This window comes from Rhinolophus ferrumequinum, chromosome 9 (genome assembly GCF_004115265.2).
Source record: "Rhinolophus ferrumequinum isolate MPI-CBG mRhiFer1 chromosome 9, mRhiFer1_v1.p, whole genome shotgun sequence".
NCBI lineage: Eukaryota > Metazoa > Chordata > Mammalia > Chiroptera > Rhinolophidae > Rhinolophus > Rhinolophus ferrumequinum.
Window position 1 is genome coordinate 81474782 of NC_046292.1, and position 20788 is coordinate 81495569.

Below are 20788 nucleotides of genomic sequence, written 5' to 3' on the forward strand. Positions count from 1 at the left end.
TATAAGGACAGTAAAAAGTTCAGTGGTTGCAGGGCTTAGAGGGAGGGAGAGATCAATAAGCAGATGAGAGAGGATTTTCTTTTTTTTTTTTGAGGAGGGCGCAGCTCACAGTGGCCCATGCAGGGATTGAACCGGCAACCTTGGTGCTACTAGCACCATGCTCTAACCAACTGAGCTAACCGGCCACCCCGATCACAGAAGTTTTTTAGGGCAGTGAAAATACTCTGTATGAAACTATAATGGTGGGTCCATGTTATTATAACTTTGACCCTACCCATAGAAAGTACACCACCAAGAATGAAGCCTAAGGTCAACTATGGACTTTTGGTGATAATGACATGTCAATGGAGGTTCAACAGTTGTAACAAATGCACCGCTCTGTTGGGGATGTTGATAACAAGGGACGCTATGCATGCATGGAGCAAGGGGTACATGGGAAATCTCTGTACCTTCCTCTCAATTTTTCTATGAAACTAAAATTGCTATTAAAATTAAAGTCCTTTTATCAACACGTTGTACACCCTAAACTTACTCAAGGTTATATGTCAATTATACCTCAATAAAAATATAAGAATGCAAAAAATAAAAGTAAAGTCCTTTTTTAAAAATATGAAGAACTCCAACAAGTTTGGTTCTCAAGATGGACTGACAGGAAAGCAGCTGTTGTTCTGATACATTTCTTTACATAACAAGTACTTTCTGAGCTCGTCTTATGGGCCATGCCCTATGCCAGGCACTATGATTCAGGGGTGGGTAAGGCAGACACGGCCCCTTCCCTCAGAGCTTGGAGTCTAGGGGCTGCTGATGTGCCCACTGACGGCTTTAGTTGTTGATGAAACTGGTAAAGCCATGTTTAGCATATAACAGGAAGCCTTGGGTGAATGTCTGTTATATTGATATTTAATGAAATAAGTCGCAATAAACAATATCAATGTCATCCCTTCTTTTCCTAAAATTTTGTCCAGGTTTTATAAGGGGGCTTTGGTAATCTAATAATCGTCACTGTGATACACTCTCAAGATCTTACATAATAAACTAAACTGAGCATGTTTCTTGCCTTTCATGTTTTGAAAGGTGCTGATTGAGCAGCTACTATGCTAGGTACTTTGCTTTATATCCCCCTTTCATGTAATTCTCACAACAACTCTGTCAAATGAGTAGTCCCGTGTTACAGGTAAGCAAGCTGAAGTTCATAAAGATAATAAACTTATCCTGAAATTGACCAACTGAGTTAGAATTCATCCCCCGCTTTGTCTCACGCAGGTCCATGCTTATCCATCCCTCTAGGAGCAATGCTTCGGGAGTGGTCGGAGGGTCATTACAGCTTTGCCTCACCAGAGATCCTCATGTAGACCAATAATCCCGAGACAGTTTTCTCCTTCTATGTATGATGATATATATTACAAATCAGTGGGACCTCCAGGCAATTTATCCCTAGGAAGATTAGGGTTCCACCGTTTACTTGCCGCTGTACTTTCTTTATCTGCTTGTAACTGTATGGCCTCTAGACCTTCATCACAGTGAGGCATTTAATTCCCACACTAGGCAGAGCCAGGAATGGAATGGGAGAAATTATGTGAACCTAAGGCTTAAAACTGTTCTCCCACTCAGGGGAGGAAAATAATTGAACCTCAGCAACAGATTTATGGAAGCTGAGGACTTATGGAAAAAATTTATGTTTTTATGAATCCACATAAATAACACAATTGTTCCTTAGGTCACTGAAGAGCAAGCACGAGAGAGATGAAACCAGTAATAATTTAGAAAAGACACTAGAATGCACTCAAGATTCATTGTGGTTATTGGACCATATTTGAGGTTTCTAGAGATTGACAGAGAATAAAGTCCACTGAGAACCAGCAACTGGAAAATTACGTTAGCTTTAATACACGCCAGTGCAGTTAAGTATTTGCCCAACTGCAGTGAATGCACTAAATATTTGAATCATTGCACTGGCAGCCATAACATGCTTCTCATTTTCCCGCAGTTCTGAATGATGAGTCTTAGCTATAGCAAAGCTTACAATTTGAACATTAACATCTACTTCTCTACTTGATCCTTTTCAAGCATTTTTAAAAAATTATTATTATAATGTGATTTCTTTTCAAAACCAGTATCACCATTTCCACTGTGTGTGGGATAACACATTTAATATCAATACCTCTTACCTTGGTGTAAGGTTAAAAGGATGCACTAAATTGGACTATTTCTCCCCGATAATATATTTTTATTAATTAACAGTGAATTTATTAATTGTTATTCATATTTTCCTTTATGCCACTTGCCACCAAAGGTCTCGGTTATCAAAGTACTATGAAGATTGAATTGAAGTAGCCAACTAATACTTTTGAATGAATCACATACAATTCTATACAAATATGTCAGTGATATATTGAAAACAAATTTGTATTTGTGTATAAAAGTCCTGACTATAGTTTTTCTTTGAACAAACCACCTATAACAAATGAAGCCGGTGCCAGAGCAATAAGAGAATTAAAGTTCAAGTTGTGCCTGATTGAGTGATTACACCAGCCTCTTCCGTGCTGGCTAAATTCAGTCATTGTTTTCTTTCTACTTCAATGTTGCCACTTCGCATCTTTAATAAGTTGAACCAAGGAGGAGGTAGAACCCAGATCCTAGTAGCTATAACTCTGCTGAATTGTTCCTATAATTGAGTTTATGAAAGGACTCTGTAGATGATATGTTTCTTTATGAGGTAACTTTATAGCAGAAATTGTTCATACAGATCACATTACGTGAGCTATAACGAGAGCCGAATGAAATGGGTTTAAGGCTGGTTTAAGCTTACTTTGGGTTTACCTGGTATTATTTTTATGGATGGTTCTAGCTGTCTTAGACTTAACAGACATTTCCATTTATATGGCTGCCATTCTAATGAGACAAGCGGTGACAGGATTTGATTCAGATTTTGGTGGACAATAAAAATAAGAACCAATCTCTTCTCTCTAGAAATATAAATGTTCTTAAGATACCTGTAAATACATGATTGCACAACAGATGCAAACACGTGAAAAAACTTAGAATAATAAAGTGAATTTTCGAGTCAACCAAACAGCAAACCAAGCATCGTGTACAGTGATCACTGACCACGCTGTCTGGTTGCTTCATAAAACAGGGAGGATTTTTGTGGTAAGAATTGAGTGGTATATGGAGTATAGGTACCACCTTTGGCTAAAATGTCAGAAGCCACACTAATGATTTATTCCTGCGTATTTAAAATGAACTTTCTTACATGAGAGGATAAAGGAACACTACCTCAGGCATTTTACAACTTGAAAAAAGATTTAGTCACTGTGAAGTTTTATAAAATTGTAATAATGTATCAAGCATTTAATTTGCTTAAAATCTATTAACCAGATATCTTTTTTATGTCAAAATGGAATAAACCACGCTCTGAAAACTATGGGGTATCATAAATCGCGTATAATGGGGAATCTTCGATTAATCAAAACTGGGTATGGTCTACATGACGCATCGTATCTCCAAACCCAGATATTGGCTGAACACTTTTGCATGTGAATAAAATCCATAGCATAGGAGGAGCCTCCGAACTGTAAAAGTGGAAGACAAAACAATAAAAATAAACTAAAATCCCAGTCACTCATAATTTTGTTTCTGCCTGTTCTACTTTAGTTGAACATATCGAACATGAAGACATTGCTTCTAGGACTGAGAAGTTTTTTTTACATGTAAGGCAGCTCTGAATCCTATGCCCAAACTGGTAGAAGCCACTTTTCTTATCGAAAGAGTTGCTTCTCAGCAGATTACAGCCAGAGTCATGAGCGGATATCGCCAGGATGTTGCTGGAAGGCAACATGGTATGAGGTCTGGAGTGAACGAATGCAGGGCAGCTGGCTCCACAGCTGTGCAGACTGTGTAATTCTATGGTTTGAATGGGAGGTAATGAACAGCCCTAAACTTCCGCAGACACACATGGGACGTTTAAGCCTCTCTCTCTCTCTCTCTCAGAAATGAAGGTTTTGCCTGAAATCTCTGGTTGTTTTCTTAAGGTCAAAACAAATAAGGAGGGCATTCAGTTGGAGAAGACGGAGAAGGTGAAGAAATGGGAGGAGGAGATTGTGAAAAAAGGCTGCACCTGGTTATTTGGCTGAGTGTCTGTCTAAGGCACAGTTGGACTAATGCCCCACATGACGCTGGCTAGTAATTCTGGTGTGCGGTACAGTCACTTTAGCTTCAAAATGACAAATACCTTCTCGAGGACTATTATCAAGTGGAAGGTTGAAGTGAGGCAGAGACTGCACTAAGCAGTTCAAAATTTATGCAATTCCTAAACACTCATAAAAATTCAAGCCCTCTGTCTCTTATGGATGGATAATAAGTCATCCTAAGGTAACTGCATTTCATACAATGCTGAGAGTTGACAGTGGAGGCATAAACAAACCCCAAATTATAAATTGGTAGATGCTGTATTCAGTCTTTCTGGACTATTGGGCTGTGTTGAATTTCAGGGCATGGCAAAGGCAACATTTTAGGCAGAATCAGTCTATTTTTTCACATTTTCATTCTTGTGCTTTATGTGTGCCAGAGCGAGCCATTTAACGCTGTCCCATTCACCTAGACCACATCTGCTTCTTGCCTTTGAGTAATACTTGACTGTTGGCAAAGCATTTTCACATTTGGTCCTCACAATCACAATGAAAATTAGGCAGAGAGTGTTATGCCCATGTTACAGATTTCAAACATTCAGCGAGATGATTCAACTCATTAGTACCAGACTCAGATTTTGGCAACCGCCAATCTCCGAAACCATCACAGAGCCCTCGGGCTCATGATTCAAACAAGAGAAATGTTCCTCTTGACTCTCAAAAGCCAAGAGACTGTGATTTTTTTTTTTTTTAATGTACTCTCCTGACCATGTGGATGGCTTCTCAGACTGAAATGCTGTGTTCTCTCTTTTTCCCCTTCCCTTTTTGCCTCTGTCCTTTCTTCTCCCTGTATCTCTTCCTGTACTCTTCTTTTTATTCCCATCCTTCACAATGCCTCCTCCAAGTTCAGAGGATTATTACGAAGTCCAGTAGGTTATTCTTCTCCATGTGGCCGTTTGCAAAAAAAATGTGAAGGTTGATTCATTCAATTCTAGACAGCGGACAAACTATTCTTAATGTAAATTTCCTTAACTTTCAGAGTCTGAGCGTGACTTCCTGGCTCATTTTGCGCTGGTCATATTCATTCTGTAGCGTAGGAAAGACAGACTGAATGGGGGTAAAACTTCGCTAAGAAAATTTGTTCCTTATGTGATAGCTTCTGAATTTGTAGCTCATTTGGTCTTGTTAGATGTGGTAACGAGAAGGCACCTATTTTTTTTTTTTCTTTATGGTAGCATCTTGGAAGAATTGAGGAAAGGTGAGGTCGACCATAGAAACACAATAGCGCTTATTTCTCCACTTTGTGTAATGAGTACTCACTATATGCCAGGCATTAGTCTAAGTTTTTCACATTTAATGAATTATTTGCCCTTCAAAACAAACCTCCAAACCATTATTAGTCCCATTTTACAAGTGAGAAAACTGAGGCAGGGAGAGGTTAAATGACTTGCCCAAGGTCATACAGCTAGTAAGTGAAAAAGCAGGGATTCAAACCCAGAAAGTCTGGCTCCAGAGTATATCCTCATAGTCACTATACTACCTCAGAAAAGAGAGAAATCTTTCCCACAGCTCCTCTTTCTACTCTGTGCAGGGCTGCATTATGACTTCTGTGGGTCCTCTGTGCTTTTGCTCTTGTAGACTACTTTTACCCCCCAAAAATATTAAATACCATATTTTACGACAGTGTTGGCATGAAAACAAATATAAACCAACCTGGACTATATTGAATTTTTTTCTGAGTTTAAAAGAACTTAAAACATTTTCGTGGGCCTCTAAATGTACTGTGAGTCTAGACTCTGGGCTCTGGCCCCGGGCTTTTTCTCTTTCACTTTGATTCCTATCCAGGTAAGAGAATGAATTTCAATTAGGGGGACAGAAGTACTAAAATGGGTTTCCTTGCAAACACTTTTTTCTGAATTCAGAAATAGCCCTTAGAAACTACCAATTAAATAATTTTTTTTAAACCATGGGTTATAAAATCATTTAGATGGGTCATAATTAGCACTTTTACAACTAAAATATCTTAGAATGGAATAGAGTTGGAGGAGATGAAGTAGGATAATACAGAAAACATCAGAGTACATTCAAACCTTATAAAGGTATTTTGAGGAATACAGTTGACCCTCAAGCAACACAGGTTTGCACTGCACGAATCCACTTATATGCAGAGTTTTTCAATAAATATGTACAGTACTGTAAATGTATCTTTTCTTCCTTATGATTTTCTTTTCTCTAGCTTACCTTATTGTAAAAATACAGTATATAATACATATAACCAACAAAATGTGTTACTCTACATTATCAATAAGGCTTCCGGTGAGCAGTAGGCTATTAGTCCCAGTACAGTTTTGAGGGAGTCAAAGGTTATACGTACATTTTAGATGGTGTGGGGGGTCGGTGCCCCTAACACCATGTTGTTCAAGGGTCAACTGTATTTTATTTCAATTATAAGCATGTATGAGTGTTATGTGAAGTGCTATAAGGTGCATTTCTTACAGTGACTCCTAGGTAAGTATTTTTTAAAATACTGAGCTAGAATGCATTCCGAGTTCTCTCTCTCTTTCCCTTAGCCATGCTCATTGTAAAATTTGATTTCATAGCAAAGCTGATATGTTTGCTGTCTTGTAATAAATCACGGCCATTAAAAATGTAGATTTTTGAAGTTATATAAAACATGATCCAAAGTCCAATTCTTCTTCTTATTCCTTTTATTAGCTTTATTGCCCTGCTAAGTTATCGAACCTCTTTGTGACTTAGTTTCCACACGGATAAAATAAGAATAGTAATAATAATGCCATCAGCTAGAATAGAGTCATTATGTGAAATAAGTGAGCAAATGCTTAATAGCCCTGGACACAGTATACTAAATGCTCTATACATGCTGACAACTCAATTACTTGTTTCTGGGCCAGATCTCATTTTTTTTTTTTTTTAAAGATTTTATTGGGGAAGGGGAACAGGACTTTATTGGGGAACAGTGTGTACTTTCAAGGCTTTTTTCCAAGTCAAGTTGTTGTCCTTTCAATCTTAGTTTCAATCTTAGTTGTGGAGGGTGCCATTCAGCTTCAAGTTGTCATTTCAGTCTTAGTTGTGGAGGGCGCAGCTCAGCTCCAGGTACAGTTGCCATTACTAGTTGCAGGGGGCGCAGCCCACCATCCCTTGCGGGAGTCGAACCGGCAACTTTGTGGTTAAGAGCCCGCGCTCCAACCAACTGAGCCAGCTGGGAGCTCAGCGGCAGCTCAGCTCAAGGTGCCATGTTCAATTTTAGTTGCAGGGGGCGGAGCCCACCATCCCTTGCGGGACTCGAACTGGCAACCTTGTGGTTGAGAGCCCACTGGCCCATGTGGGAATGAAACCGGCAGCCTTCGGATTTAGGAGCATGGAGCTCTAACCGCCTGAGCCACCGGGCCGGCCCCAGATCTCATTTTTAATCTTACATTTGTATAACTGCTTATTTGATACTTTCACTTGGAGGTCTAGTAGACCTCTCACACTTGACATGTCTGCATTTGAACTTCTGACCTTTCCCTCATACCCCCAAATGGCCCTTCTATCCTTCCGATTGTGCAGGCCAAACCTTTGACGTACTCCTTACTCCTCTCCTTCCTGCACAACCCACGTTCAATGCAGCATGAAAGCCTGGCCATACCGTCCAATGCATCCAGAACCTGACCACTCCTACTTACTCCTGCTGTACCATGCTGCCGAGCCACCATTTCTCTGGATTGTTCTCACAGCTTCCCTGCTTCCACGCTGCCCCACTACAGTCTGTTCTGAACATTGCAGCCCCAGTGATCTTTTCAAAATCTATTTCAGATCGTGTTACTCTTATGCTCAAATCCCTGCATTGTTCCGCATTTACTAAGTGCAGTCAAAGTCTTGGCAGTGGCCCGCCAGGCTCTGTGTAATCCGGTCCCCGTCCCCTCATTAATCTCCTCTCGTCCCACTCTCCCCTTCACTCACTCTTCAGCCACACTGGGCTCCCTGCCAGGTCTTGAACGTACTGGAACTCTCGATTTAAGGCCTTTCCACTCCCTTTCCCTCAGTTTTCTCCTGTTCTGACCTCCATCCCACATTGGCATTGCTTGTTCCCTTGCCTACTTTGGAGAATTTTGTTCAAATGCCCTCTCAATGTTGCCTCTTGCAATCCACCCCTTTCCTTGCCCCCATATGCCTTATACTCTTAGCTTTCTTTATTTTTGCCTTAATGCTTAACTTATAAAATACTATCCCACGTGCTTAGATATCATGTTATTTATTGTCCACAACCCACTTTTAGAAGTTAAAATTCACGAGGGTAAAATGTTTGTTTTGATCACCAATGTGTGCCAAGTGTCTAAAAATGGTCCGATACATGTTTAACGTCTTAATATTCATTGAGTGAATATTATTATACTATTATTTCTTCTTATCTTCCTCCACCCCCCCGCAAAGAAAAACAGGTCTCAGATGGAATAAGGGATACATTCAAGCATAACAAAGCTCTTTCTACACTTTTGATTAAACCATGATTAAATATTAAACCAACTTGTTGTCACTTGATTGGTAGCGATCCAGAAATAATGGGCTCTCCATGTCTTTAAATGGCAAATGATCATATTGATAAAGTTCAGTATAGTTTCAAAACCACGATATATATTGAATTCTCAACTCTACCATTACAGCCCAAGTATTTACTATTCAAAGATTCTGCTGCTGAGTCATTAGTTTCGAGTATACAAATGTGGCAGAAAAGATCAATAGGAAACCTACACAACACTTGCCTACATAAATGTTAAACAACTACTAGCAAAAGATTATTCCTATTGTCCTTTGATAACCTGTGTAGAAAGTCATGTGAATCCACCATCATTCAATAAGGCCATACAATGGATTTTGTCTTTTATTTAACTACCCTTCATTATATTAAATACTTGTAAATTAGAGCAATTAAAATGTCGATATGGTTCACTTTTTTTCCCCTCTGAAATCATATCCACATTATCACTTACCAGAGTGGGTGGGGAGAGCAATGAAACAAAATATGAAAATGCTAGAGTTCTTCTTTCACCATACAATGAGGAAAATGTTATATCCATTAACAGTTCCTTCAGGCTTTTTTTAATTTACATAACATAAAACACTGGCTATAATGTGTGTCTCTCTTTTTACCTTACTGAGTCAAGGAGAAAAAAATTGAAGGTGCATATATTAAAGAGTAACTCCATAAGTAATTTTTAAATATTTTGCCTCGTACTAAATGTAATGTAAAAATGTATCAATATGTCCAGTTCTGACCAATAGTTTATTTGCTCTTGTCAGCGTATATGCCTGTGAAGAAAAGGAAAGAATAGTTCTTTGTAGTTCATGGCCAAATGTTACAGTCAGTGCCTAGATGTAAGGATTATTCTATCTTCAGATTCCAAAGGGGTCATGGCAGCTTGGTTGAATCCTACACCTTTTAGCTAGTTGGTATACATGTTTACCTTCCTTGGTAATTTAAAAGAATAAAGGGAAAATACAAATCTTATATTCCCATTTCATTTTAATTATATGAAAGAGAATAGGCTAACATACTTAAAACGGCAATTGGGAACTGTATTAATATTTTGTTTCTTCACTCTCCATTTATTGCTAAGAGTTCCCTAATACCTTATTCAGTCAATATTTATAGAACATCAACTGTGTTAAAGATGCTAATCCCTGAATATTCAAATTAAATATATTTTAATTAATATTCTGTATATAAATGTGTCTTGTAATATATATTAATTCGCTTTTAACTCAACTTATTTTCACAACTTAGCTATGATTTAATGTTTTAATTCTTATTATAATTATGCTATTTTATATGTTTTATGCCATAAATAAGACTATCTGTAAAATCAGATTATTGTATGTATCCAATAATACAGCTAGAGCTAGAATTATCAGCTATTAATACAAACTTTTTATTAGATGGAGTTTTAGAGATTTTAAATTCCAAATCCCTCATCTTGAGCTGAGAAAATCAAGCCTAGAAAAGTTAAATGACATGTCTACTATCCTAATAGAAGAGATGCATTAGAATCAAGTTCTTCTGATTCTTGCCTCACATTTTTCATATAAAACACATCTCTGTGATCTTTCATTGATTTAAATTATATGGACATACACAGACAGAACAAATAAGTAATGTATCCTTTAATCGTAAGATAATAGTAAATACAGCCCTTCGATGTTAAAAAAAAAAATTCCTGGCAAAATATTCTAAATAAATTTAACCACTCAACATAGATTTTCTGTTTGAGTTATCTCATGAATGTATAAATTGTTGTTGAAATACTGACATGGTTTATATATTATATATTTATGGTTATATATTTGCAGCAAAAGGATTTCTATTTCCTCATAGTGTTAATTACTTTCCTGTACCTTGTTTATATTATTTTATATGTTATCTGGAGTGGTCTTCACTAGTACCACCTTAATGCATGACATAATGAGATTATTGGTTAGCTAGCTTTAACAAAGGCACAAAAGGAGTGCACACTTCAGAAAGCCCCACAGTAGAGACTCCTGGCCATGTATGTGGTCAGCCACTTGATTTCTGGCTACTGAATGTGAAAAGCAATACTAAAAAAGAGCTTAGGCCCACCAAATAAATCCCAGACCCATATGATCTGCTTTCAATTTAAAATCAGTAACAAATATATATGGATATATATATATACACATATACATATATATGTATATATGTACGTGTGTGTGTGTGTATATATATATATATATATATATATATATATGAGAGAGAGAGAGAAAGAGAGAGAGAGAGAGAGAGAGAGAGAGAGAGGGAGAGAAAGCGCTATATTGGCATTCTTCAGTGAAACAGTGAAAGAGCATGCTTACAAAGACCTTTCGAGTGGTGAAAATCTTGGTTCAGCATGATGATATTCACAATGTTGCCCAGCAACAGTTCTCATGACAAGTAATGATAGCACATTATGGGCTGTCACTTCTCAATATCATGGGCCTTCATAATTAGCTAAGGAATAAAAGTCTTCCACCTCAGGAAAGGTAGGAAAGAGATTTCCTGAGACCCAGTTTTTAACTTAATCTGGCTGACCCATCCATTCTTATAAGTAGCCAGAGCAAGCCAATTTTCACTCTCATTATCCTCTGGGCCTGAAAGAGTAGAAGAGACCAACAGAAGTCAGAAATAGCTATTCTTGGGTAACATCAGGAACTAAAACAAATCTTAGCCTTCCAAGGAGAATAAGTATGCGGGGGTTAAACATGCTATCACTTTAAAATCTCCTCCGTACAAAGCAATTCTGAAATGTCAACAAAGTCAAACCTCCTTATAATTAGAAAAGTCCTTAATCTACTCAAAAGTGCCCAAAGTGGATTTTGTGTTTTAAATAATCCTAAATCATCAGTGTGACTTCACCTTCCTTCTTTTGGCATCCCTTTAAGAAATTTCAGATATGCTTAAATCCTCCGTTTACCATAACACTTTCATTCATTTTGGTGTGTAATCACAGAAAACTTTTCAGTTTCAGCATCTTCTATGAATTGAATACTCTTCTATATATTGTCAATATATAAAAATAGAATATTTTCCACTAGCCCGTGGGAAAATATTGCAGATGAACAGCAACTCTTCGCTGCATTCCCTTCAGTGTAGTGAATGAATGACCTCACACGGCAGGGTACGTTCTCACAAACTAAATGTCAGTGATGTTCATTGCTAAGTGAGAACACAATTAAAAACACTTGCTACTAAGAGTGTAAGCATACTGTTCTGATATAAGATATCTTTTTAATACATTTGAAATTCTCGGGGGGGGGGGGAACCTCTTCCAAAGTTTTAAATGAAGTCTGATGTGTCTGGGTAACTTTAAGCAAATACATCGGCTTGGTTTTCTCTGGCATTTATACTATCTTCAGCAAACAATCTATCGATATTTGCATAATACGCTAAATGTTAAATAGAAGTTAAAAACCTACAAAAGGGGCTCTTTTAGAAAAATAAGTCATGGTTCAGAAAATTTCTGTTCTCTACTGTCTCAATTTAGACTAAACCTTAAAATTAACATCTTCATAAAGTTATGAAAGACCCACATTTTGGTGCTATTCTTTGACTGACTTGGGACTGCAGCTGAAGGAGTATCTCCTTCACTCAAGCTGTGGAATTATTTCTGAAACAATCTTATTAAGTACCATCAGGGACTGGGTATAGTTGAAGAAATGCTTCAGTATTTAATTAGCATTCAAAATGCCCAGTCCACTTTATTTGACAACTGTAAAAATTAGTTTAAGGGAGTTGGTACACAAAATGATTTCATGATATCCAAATAAAATTATACATATATATGATTTTCTTGAAGGATTATCAAACCTCTGAAGCATTAAACATGGACTTATATATAATGAGTGGGTGTGACAAAACAAATATTAAACATAAATAGTTTAAACCAATAAAGAATTTCTTCAGAAAGAATAAACAATAAGTGACTGTTTAGGGTTGGGAGAAGAGTGGAAAGAAAAGGCAGATGAGAGCTGCCTTGTTTAATTTTTTAATAAATTGTTGTTAAGAGACAAACAAAATTCTCTCTATGCCCAAATTATGTAGTTTATTCAGAGTGTGTAGGCTCCTCTGTTCAGCAACACTGATAACGACACTAATAGTTTAATTACAACTTGCTGCTTAAGGAGATAAACAAGGCTGTTTGCTTTTTAAACCAGGGGTTACAATTACTTTTAAACGCCGGGAAAGGCACATCTGCAAGTAGATCTTACTATGTCAGGGAAGCAACCAAAAACCAGCTGGGAAATAAACAAAGCCCCAGGAGTGAGCAGCCGGCGCAAAATTAGAGCAAACCACCAGATTGGAGCAGTGGAGCAGTAGGCGTGAGGCATAGTAAACAGGCGACAAATCTAAGTGGGCAAGGATAGAAAAGTTTTCGGTGGCCAGATCTTCCGCGTTCTCCCTGGGATTCCATCACAGAGACACTGAGCACCGCTCCTTCCCGCTGTCCGCCTTACAGTCACGTCCCTGTCACACAGTCCTTCCCTTCAGCACCACCGAGGAGGACAGCTCCCCTAACTGCAGAACGCAGCCCGTGCGACTGCCCTCCCTCCCTCCTCTACCAGTGTCCTCTCCACAGCATTCTCTTTCTTGCTGGAGTCTTTCTGGACACTTTGCTTTTAGGGGTGTTCTAAGGGAGAATGGAAAGGACTGAGAGCTTGTTTGGCTTGTTATTTCCACATGAAAGGGAGACACATTCTTTCTGAAAAGCCTAATCGTTTAATTGGCCTCTAGAGCAATTTAACCAGAATAAAAGATTGCAAATTGCTGGGTGGCAAAATAGTTCAATGTAAGTCAGTGGTAGCTGAAACTCTTTTTAGTGCTCTATCTTATTGTTTTGTTGTAAAAGTACTAGTAGAAGGTAAATAGCCTTTACTAACTGCAGCTTTAGCCCCTTTCCTCCCATGTTTGCCAAAGACACTACAGGAATATACCAGAGTTTGATAGCAAAGGGCTCAAGAGAATACATCCTAATATCACTGGGTGGGAAAACAGTCTTGGTCCTAAAAGAGACTTTCTCAGTCCTTTCCAAGATCCCTCACAACCTTATCCTAAATCTGGAACATACAAGAGTAGGATTAACAGTTCCAAAGTGAGACCACAGGCTACTACAGCATGCCACAAAAACTGCCAAAGCTTCACCCAATAAAGTCCTCTTTCCCTAGCCCCAAATCCAGAAACAAACTTCCAGGAGTGATGAAAAAACATAATTAGAAAACCCAAATCACCAAGACAGGAACATTACACTCCAAGGAACTTAATACTTTGGCACATCCAGTTGCCGTTCTTTCAGTCATAAAGACACGGTTGCTTAGTGAACATTTTGTCCATTCTTCACCATAGCGTATAAAATACTCATCATTTGAAGGTTCTCTTTGCTATAGCACACGTACACACACACACACACACACACACACACACACTTTGTTTGATTCAGTTCCATTTTCAAAGGTTTAGTATCCTAAATAAAATAGTATCATCTGCTTTTTTAACTTACTTTGAAAGAGGGTCTTCAGGAAAATGCCCTCACTCTGTGTTAGAGTTGCTAGGATACTAAGGGACTCTAGAAAGGAAGAAACACAAGCTAGGGTGGAGGCTTAGGAGCCATTCAGAGAAGGCAGCACTGTGAAGTTAGTGGGGAACAACTTTCTCCCAGTGGTAGGGACCATCCACTAGTAATGAGGGGTGAGGTCTGCCTGTGAATCTGGAGCAGTAGCAGCAGTGGGGACTTCAGACACTGGGTACTTATCGGGTCATCTTGAGAGGTCTTAAACAATTTGACTCTGAATCCCTCAGTCTGCTCTACTGCTCTTTCCTTTCTTCCTTCTGTCTTCCCTATCCTCTCATCTTCTTCCCTCCCTCCTCTACCTCAGTTACTCTTTTCACTTAACACCATCTGGGCCACTTTGGGCACCAGTTCCAGTGACACCATCACATCACCTAACCTGTGTCGTATAGACCATTTTATTACTATTATCATCACCATGGTTGCTTGCCAACTGCTTGGTGCAAGGAAAAGGTCCTGTTCCCAGCTGTCAGCCCCACCCGCTCTCCACTTCAGCACCACAGCAGTCGTTATTAATCAGGCAAAATCACCACAGTCTGAATGTCACCAACAAGTTCCACCCACTCTGTAGTAGCCCCCCCCAGCAAACCGCGCCAGCAGAGCCTGTCCAGACCCTCCTCCCACAGCCAGCGCATTCTCAGCATCCTGAGCCAGCTCTTGGTTATTCCTATGATCATTGTTTTATCAGTGGCAACACTTTCTTCTCTTCATGGAAGAGGAAAGCCCGTGTGTGACTCCTGGGCGAATGTACGGCTCCTTGTACTACCCTCCCCCACCTCCCCAACACACACACACACACACACACACACACACTCACACACCCTCTTTAAACAGGAGACACAAAGAGAGCGAGTGAGTGAGCGCACCCGGCAGCGCAGGGCTGGGTAGGAAGGGGGGCAGGAGGGGAGGGCACAGCCAGGCGGGGGAGACCAGAGGAGGGGCAGGGGGCTGAGCTAGCCGGTGAGGAGCAAAGGTAGGGAAGGAAGCCAGGTGGGGGAGAGAGCAAGGCAAGAGGGTTGTCCTTACCTGCCCCTAGATTAAAGGAGATCCTGGCCTCTGCGAGGTACGGCGTGTCGCTCTTGGAGCGGACTCTTCTGATGGGCCGCCGGTCTATATCATCCTCCGAAGATGCCGCCATTAATGTGGGAGGCAGAAGCAGGGTCGCCCGGCGAGCTGAGAGGGAGAAGGAGATGGAGAGAGGGAGACAGGCGGAAAAGGGGAGGAGGGGAAAGGAAGAGGCTCACACACATGGAAAGGGGGAGGGGAGAGGGGGATGGGAGAGGAAGGGTGAAGGGATGGGAAGGGAGGGGGGGAAAGAGAGGGAAAAAGGAAGAAAGAGAAAGAGAGAAAGAAAGAAACCGAAGGAGAGAAAAGGGTGAGGGGAGAGAAAGAAAATCCGTTAAGGATTTGTGGACTGGAGCAGAGATCAGGCAGGCTATCCCTGGCTGGCGCTCAGGGCTCCCCCTAACTCCTCTCCCAGTCACAGGGCCAACAACCGGTCAGTGCTTCGGACTGACACCCTCCCTCCTGCCCGCAGACCCGGTTTTCAGCTCTTGGCACAGATAGGCTAATGCGAAGGAAAAGACTCCAGAGCAAAGATGCCCAGTCAGCACTGTGCCCTCTCCCGCCAAATGTACTTACTCTGCTCTTCAAGTGTACACTAGGGTATCCTTAGCTCACAGGATTCTCTAGCCCAGCCAGATACACCTGCTTCAGCTTTCCTTGCATAAATGATTACTCCTGGGCTGTAAGCCTAGCCCCAGCTGGTCACTGAGGAGGGCACTGCACCCAAAGTACCCCTCTGCTCCCTCTTGACCAACCAGAGCTCAGACAGAGGCAGAGCCAGATGTGAAATGCTCAGAAGCAATCTCACCAGCCCCTTTGAGCCCTGGAGCTGGAGGGTAGAGGAAAAGTGTATGCAAGTTTAAGAGCAGTTTGGCAGTAACTTTTCTAGAGTTGATATTTTGAATGTAGACTAGGCATACTCACACAGAAGTGAGTGGCCCTCTTTTACAACCACTAACTTCTATGATGAGTTTATCTCTACATAAATGCCCATCCATTTACCCTTCAACTTTTTATTTGGTGACTTAGAGCACAGATAATAGCCTTTGGATTGGACCTGTAGTCTCTATAACTCTGTACCATTGTTTCTGAAAAAGAGGTGAAGATCAAGGGCACTTGACATTTCTTTGAATGTGTGTCCTGCAACCTTCCACGTTACACAGCAGAAGGACCTAGAAAGGTTTCTGGAGAGTGAATCAGAATGGTTTGATGCTCCTACTGGAACTATTGACGGGCTAAACTCTTTTTTGTTTGTCTTTCTGCAGCTTCAGTCACTTGGTCTTTCTGTGGCCTGATGTTGCCTCTGTTCTTTCTAATGAGAGCCCACCTGGAGTACACAGATAAATGTTACCTTGATTCTCTCCCTCCTACAAAGAAAATCTGTGCCAGGTCATGCCCTTCAGTTTCAGACGAGGAAGTGCTGCTCTGACTGCAAGACTTCCCTCTCCACTTCGGCTGTCAATTCTAACTCTCATCTTGTATTTTTGAACCATAGAATTTTCAGTCTCTCTACATTGGTCTCTTAACTTCACGTATAGGTAGTAATTCTTGATCTTAAGAAAAATATATCTGTCCTTTGCCTTACTGCTTCCTCACTCTCTACCATACTATTTCCTTACCATTCTGTTTAACTTTCCTGTGGAACTCTTGCCCCTATAAGCTCCATTTTTTTTCACTTCAATTCCCTCCTTTCATCCCTACAACTGGTTTCTATCCTTACCACCAAACCAAAGTTATTTTAAAGGTCATCAACATCCTTCTAACAGTTATATCCACTTATTTCTTGGCATCTTCAAAGTATGTAGTAATCTATCCTTTTTGAAATCTTCTCCTTTGGCCTTTCTGTACTAGACTATCTCCCTAACCACTGTATTTCTAATTGTTAGTCCATTCTCTGCAGGTTAATTTGAAATTGCTTATCCTGGTATTCAAAGCCCTGTACAACCTGATTTCAACCTGTCTTTCCAAATTCATCTCCTGTTATTTACCTTCAGTCTGCTTGGAGTTGTCCCAAAAGCCTGGCTCCTTTCTGCATCTGGACCTTAGCTTGTGCTGCACATCACAAATTTCTTTCCTATAAACTTTCCATGTTCTCCCTCAGGAATGTGAGCTAACTGGCCCACTAGTCTATGACACGAACCCAGTACACAATAGATGTTCAATAGATACTTTTGAATAAAGGAAGTGAGAAGAGGGAGAGAGGGAGGGAGGGAAGGAGAAAGAAGAGATAAAAGGAGTGAATGAGGGTTACACACTAATGAGTCGCTAAACTGGGGACCAAATCCATGTCTGCCTGATTTCAAATCCAGTGTCCTTAACCAGCATATTGATTTGCTAAGTATGTATACTTGGTTGACTAGCCACATTTTAAATTCACTTTTCCATGACACTTGCCTCACTATTCAGTCCTATTTATCTCTGTTAAACATGGATTAAAAATGGATGCCTCCTATCCCAGGAGGTACAACAGAGGTATTTGGCTCTCCAAATGAACCAGGACTAATCAGGCTGCAAACCAATATTATGATTATAACTTTTAGGTTCAGGCTTTTAAGGAAGTGCAAAAGTAAGGAAATAAACTCAAACAATTCTGAATGCTGTATAAACTATACCTGTCTTTGAATGAATGCAGTGCTGTTTGATTATTTGAAATGTTGAAATGTTTGGGATTCCCTACACCCTTGTATGTTCATTCATCAGCAATGTCTCTAAAATAAATAAATAAATAAATAAATAAATAAATAAATAAATAAATAAATAAATAAATAATTTTGAAAGAATACCTACCCTTAATGTTCCCTGGTGTTTCTTTGATTTTACATATTAATGATTCTTGATATAGAGAGGTACAACTCTGAATTTCTGTTTCTTATTCACTCAACATTTTATAGGATTAGGAACTTAAAATTACTACAATTTACATTTATCTTTTTTCAAAAGAGTTTAAATGCACTTTCATATTATTTCATTATGGATTATTTTATTGATATAATTCTACATAGATATATTTTACAAAAATAACAAAATACTACATATATGTTCATGTTCTTGAATTACTTCATCACATTTTCATTTCTGACTATGATTTTCCATATTTTTTTGGCTTCTCTAATTTATTTTCATCTTTGTTTCTCTCATCTATTTTTTCTCATTCTCTTTTCACTGTCTCTTTTCTTATATCTTTCTTAGTTCTAACAATTCCCTTACAAAATCAGTCCCATTTCATGTATCTCCCTCTTATCTTGTATAAGGATTCACTTTTGTGAGCTTGTCTCAATATTTCCATATTCTTTATTCTCTGGGATCCCTTTCATATAAATGACCTCTCATTATAAAATATCTGACCGAGTGACATCAGGGGAAGAGCCCGAGAGTGGGAATCAATGACAGTGGGTGCTGTTCCCAGTACCACCACTACCATTAATTAACACTGGACAAGCCACTTACGCTACCAGGATGGGTCTCAAAGACTTCAACTATAAAAATGCAAGCTCAGATAAGTTGGGCTTAAGACACTGCCTACTTCTAATACTCCATGAATATTTGCAGCCATTCTTGTGTCTCTACTCTTTCTATAAGTATCCATGGCATATATTATCTCTTCATCCAAGAAACTACATTGCTTCTTTGATTTACAACTAATATTGAGGAAACCATGTGGTATCTATACTTCATTCAAGTAATTTCATAGTATCAAATCTATTATGTAACAATACGTCCTCTAGAATCTATTTTTTTCCCCTCATACTATTTCTATCATGAGGCAAAACCCGTATGATTGTTTGTGCGTGTACATGTGTGGCTGTGGGTGTGTGTCTAGAAAGGACTGAATTCAACTGTGATCTCAACAACTTCAAAATATAGTGGGGTTTTTTTGTGGGTTTTTTTTTCTTTTTTTTTTTTTACAATTACTTCCTTTTGAATATGACTACTAGCTCAGGGTGAGGGCTGCTTTTTTCTTTTCTTTTCTAAAGTCAGTCAACATTTTAACACTGAAGACCCTTTCATGCATTGTTATATCCAGAGCTAGAGCCAGAGGATGAGACAGCACAATAGGGTGCACAAACAAATAACATTTTATATGTCCATCACTAGTATGGAAGAGGATGGAGGTGGGAAATAGAAGAAGAAAGTGCAATATTCCATTCTAATAATAATAATAAAAAAAAATCAGATGAGTGAAGCTTATCCTTTAAAAATATTACTCAAATTTTGTTTCTAGGGTACCCCTACATCAATATCACTTAGAATACTTGTTAAAATGTGGTCTTTCCAGACCCTCAACACAGACTTACTGAATTTGGAGGGGATTAGACCTGAATACCTGGATTTTCAAAAGGCTCCTAACTATGTTCCCTCTCATCACTTGTATTCAACATTATACTGGAAGTCTTGGTCAGGGCAATAAGTAAAAGAAAGTTTAAAAGGTATAGCTACTGGAAAACAAAAATACAATTGTGATTAGTCACATACCGTGTTTCCCCGAAAATAAGACCTAGCCAGACCATCAGCTCTAATGCGTCTTTTGGAGCAAAAATTAATATAAGACCTGGTATTATATTATATTATATTATACCTGGTCTAATATTACTTTTTGCTCCAAAAGACGCATTAGAGCTGATGGTCCGACTAGGTCTTATTTTTGGGGAAACACAGTATGTTATGATTGTATACATACAGAATCCATAAGAATCCAGACTATTTGAAATAATAAGTGAATCTTATATCATCGCTGGCATACCATAGCAATGTAAAATATCAATTTTGTTTCTATATACTAGCAAAATTAGAAAATGTAATTGAAAAAGAACCATTTACAATAGCATCAAAACTATGAAATATCAATGAATAAATATAAGAAAAGAGCAGCAAGACTTCTACATGAAAAACTACAAAACATTCCAGAAAGAAATTAAAATTACCTAAATAAATGAAGAATAGGGGTGAATATACCATACTTATGGATTGAAAGTCATCTTCAAAATGATCTATAGATTCAATGTAATGTCAATCAAATTCCAAGCCTTTTTTTTTTTAATTTGACAAGCTGATTCTAAAATGTATATGAAATGCAAAGGGGCGAGACTAGCCAGGACAATCTTGACAAATAAGAAAATAGCTGGAAGATTTATAGTAGAATACATGAAGACTTATTATAAAAGTATAGATTCAAAAACAAAGTAAGATAAATAGACCAATGAAAGAGAACAGAGAATCTAAAAATAGACCATATATAAACAGACACCTGACTCTGACAAGAGTTACACTGCAGTACTATGGGGAAAAGATGGACTTTTCCATAAATAATGCTCTGATCGCTTCACTATCCATATGGTGGATGAAAATAAACTTGATCCCTACCACATACCATACAGAAAATTCAATTCCAAAAGGATCATGTACCTAAATGTAAAAGGTAAACAATTAAGTTTCTAGATGAAAATTTTTTCATAAAAGAATATTTTATGAAATTGGCAAAGA

General features: G+C 38.8%; 1 protein-coding gene and 1 non-coding gene across 4 annotated transcripts in view; both read right to left on the bottom strand.

Annotated features, from left to right (window-relative positions):
- PHACTR1 (phosphatase and actin regulator 1) overlaps positions 1-20788 on the bottom strand; it is a 502857-nt gene that overhangs the window by 462193 nt on the left and 19876 nt on the right. For all 3 annotated transcript variants that reach the window (XM_033114676.1, XM_033114677.1, XM_033114674.1), the window contains exon 3: positions 15269-15415. In XM_033114676.1, the coding sequence (XP_032970567.1) occupies positions 15269-15415 (147 nt within the window). The remainder of the gene's footprint in view (positions 1-15268; positions 15416-20788) is intronic.
- Positions 112-185, bottom strand: TRNAT-AGU (transfer RNA threonine (anticodon AGU)). The gene has a single exon. It is a non-coding gene; the product is annotated as a tRNA-Thr (tRNA).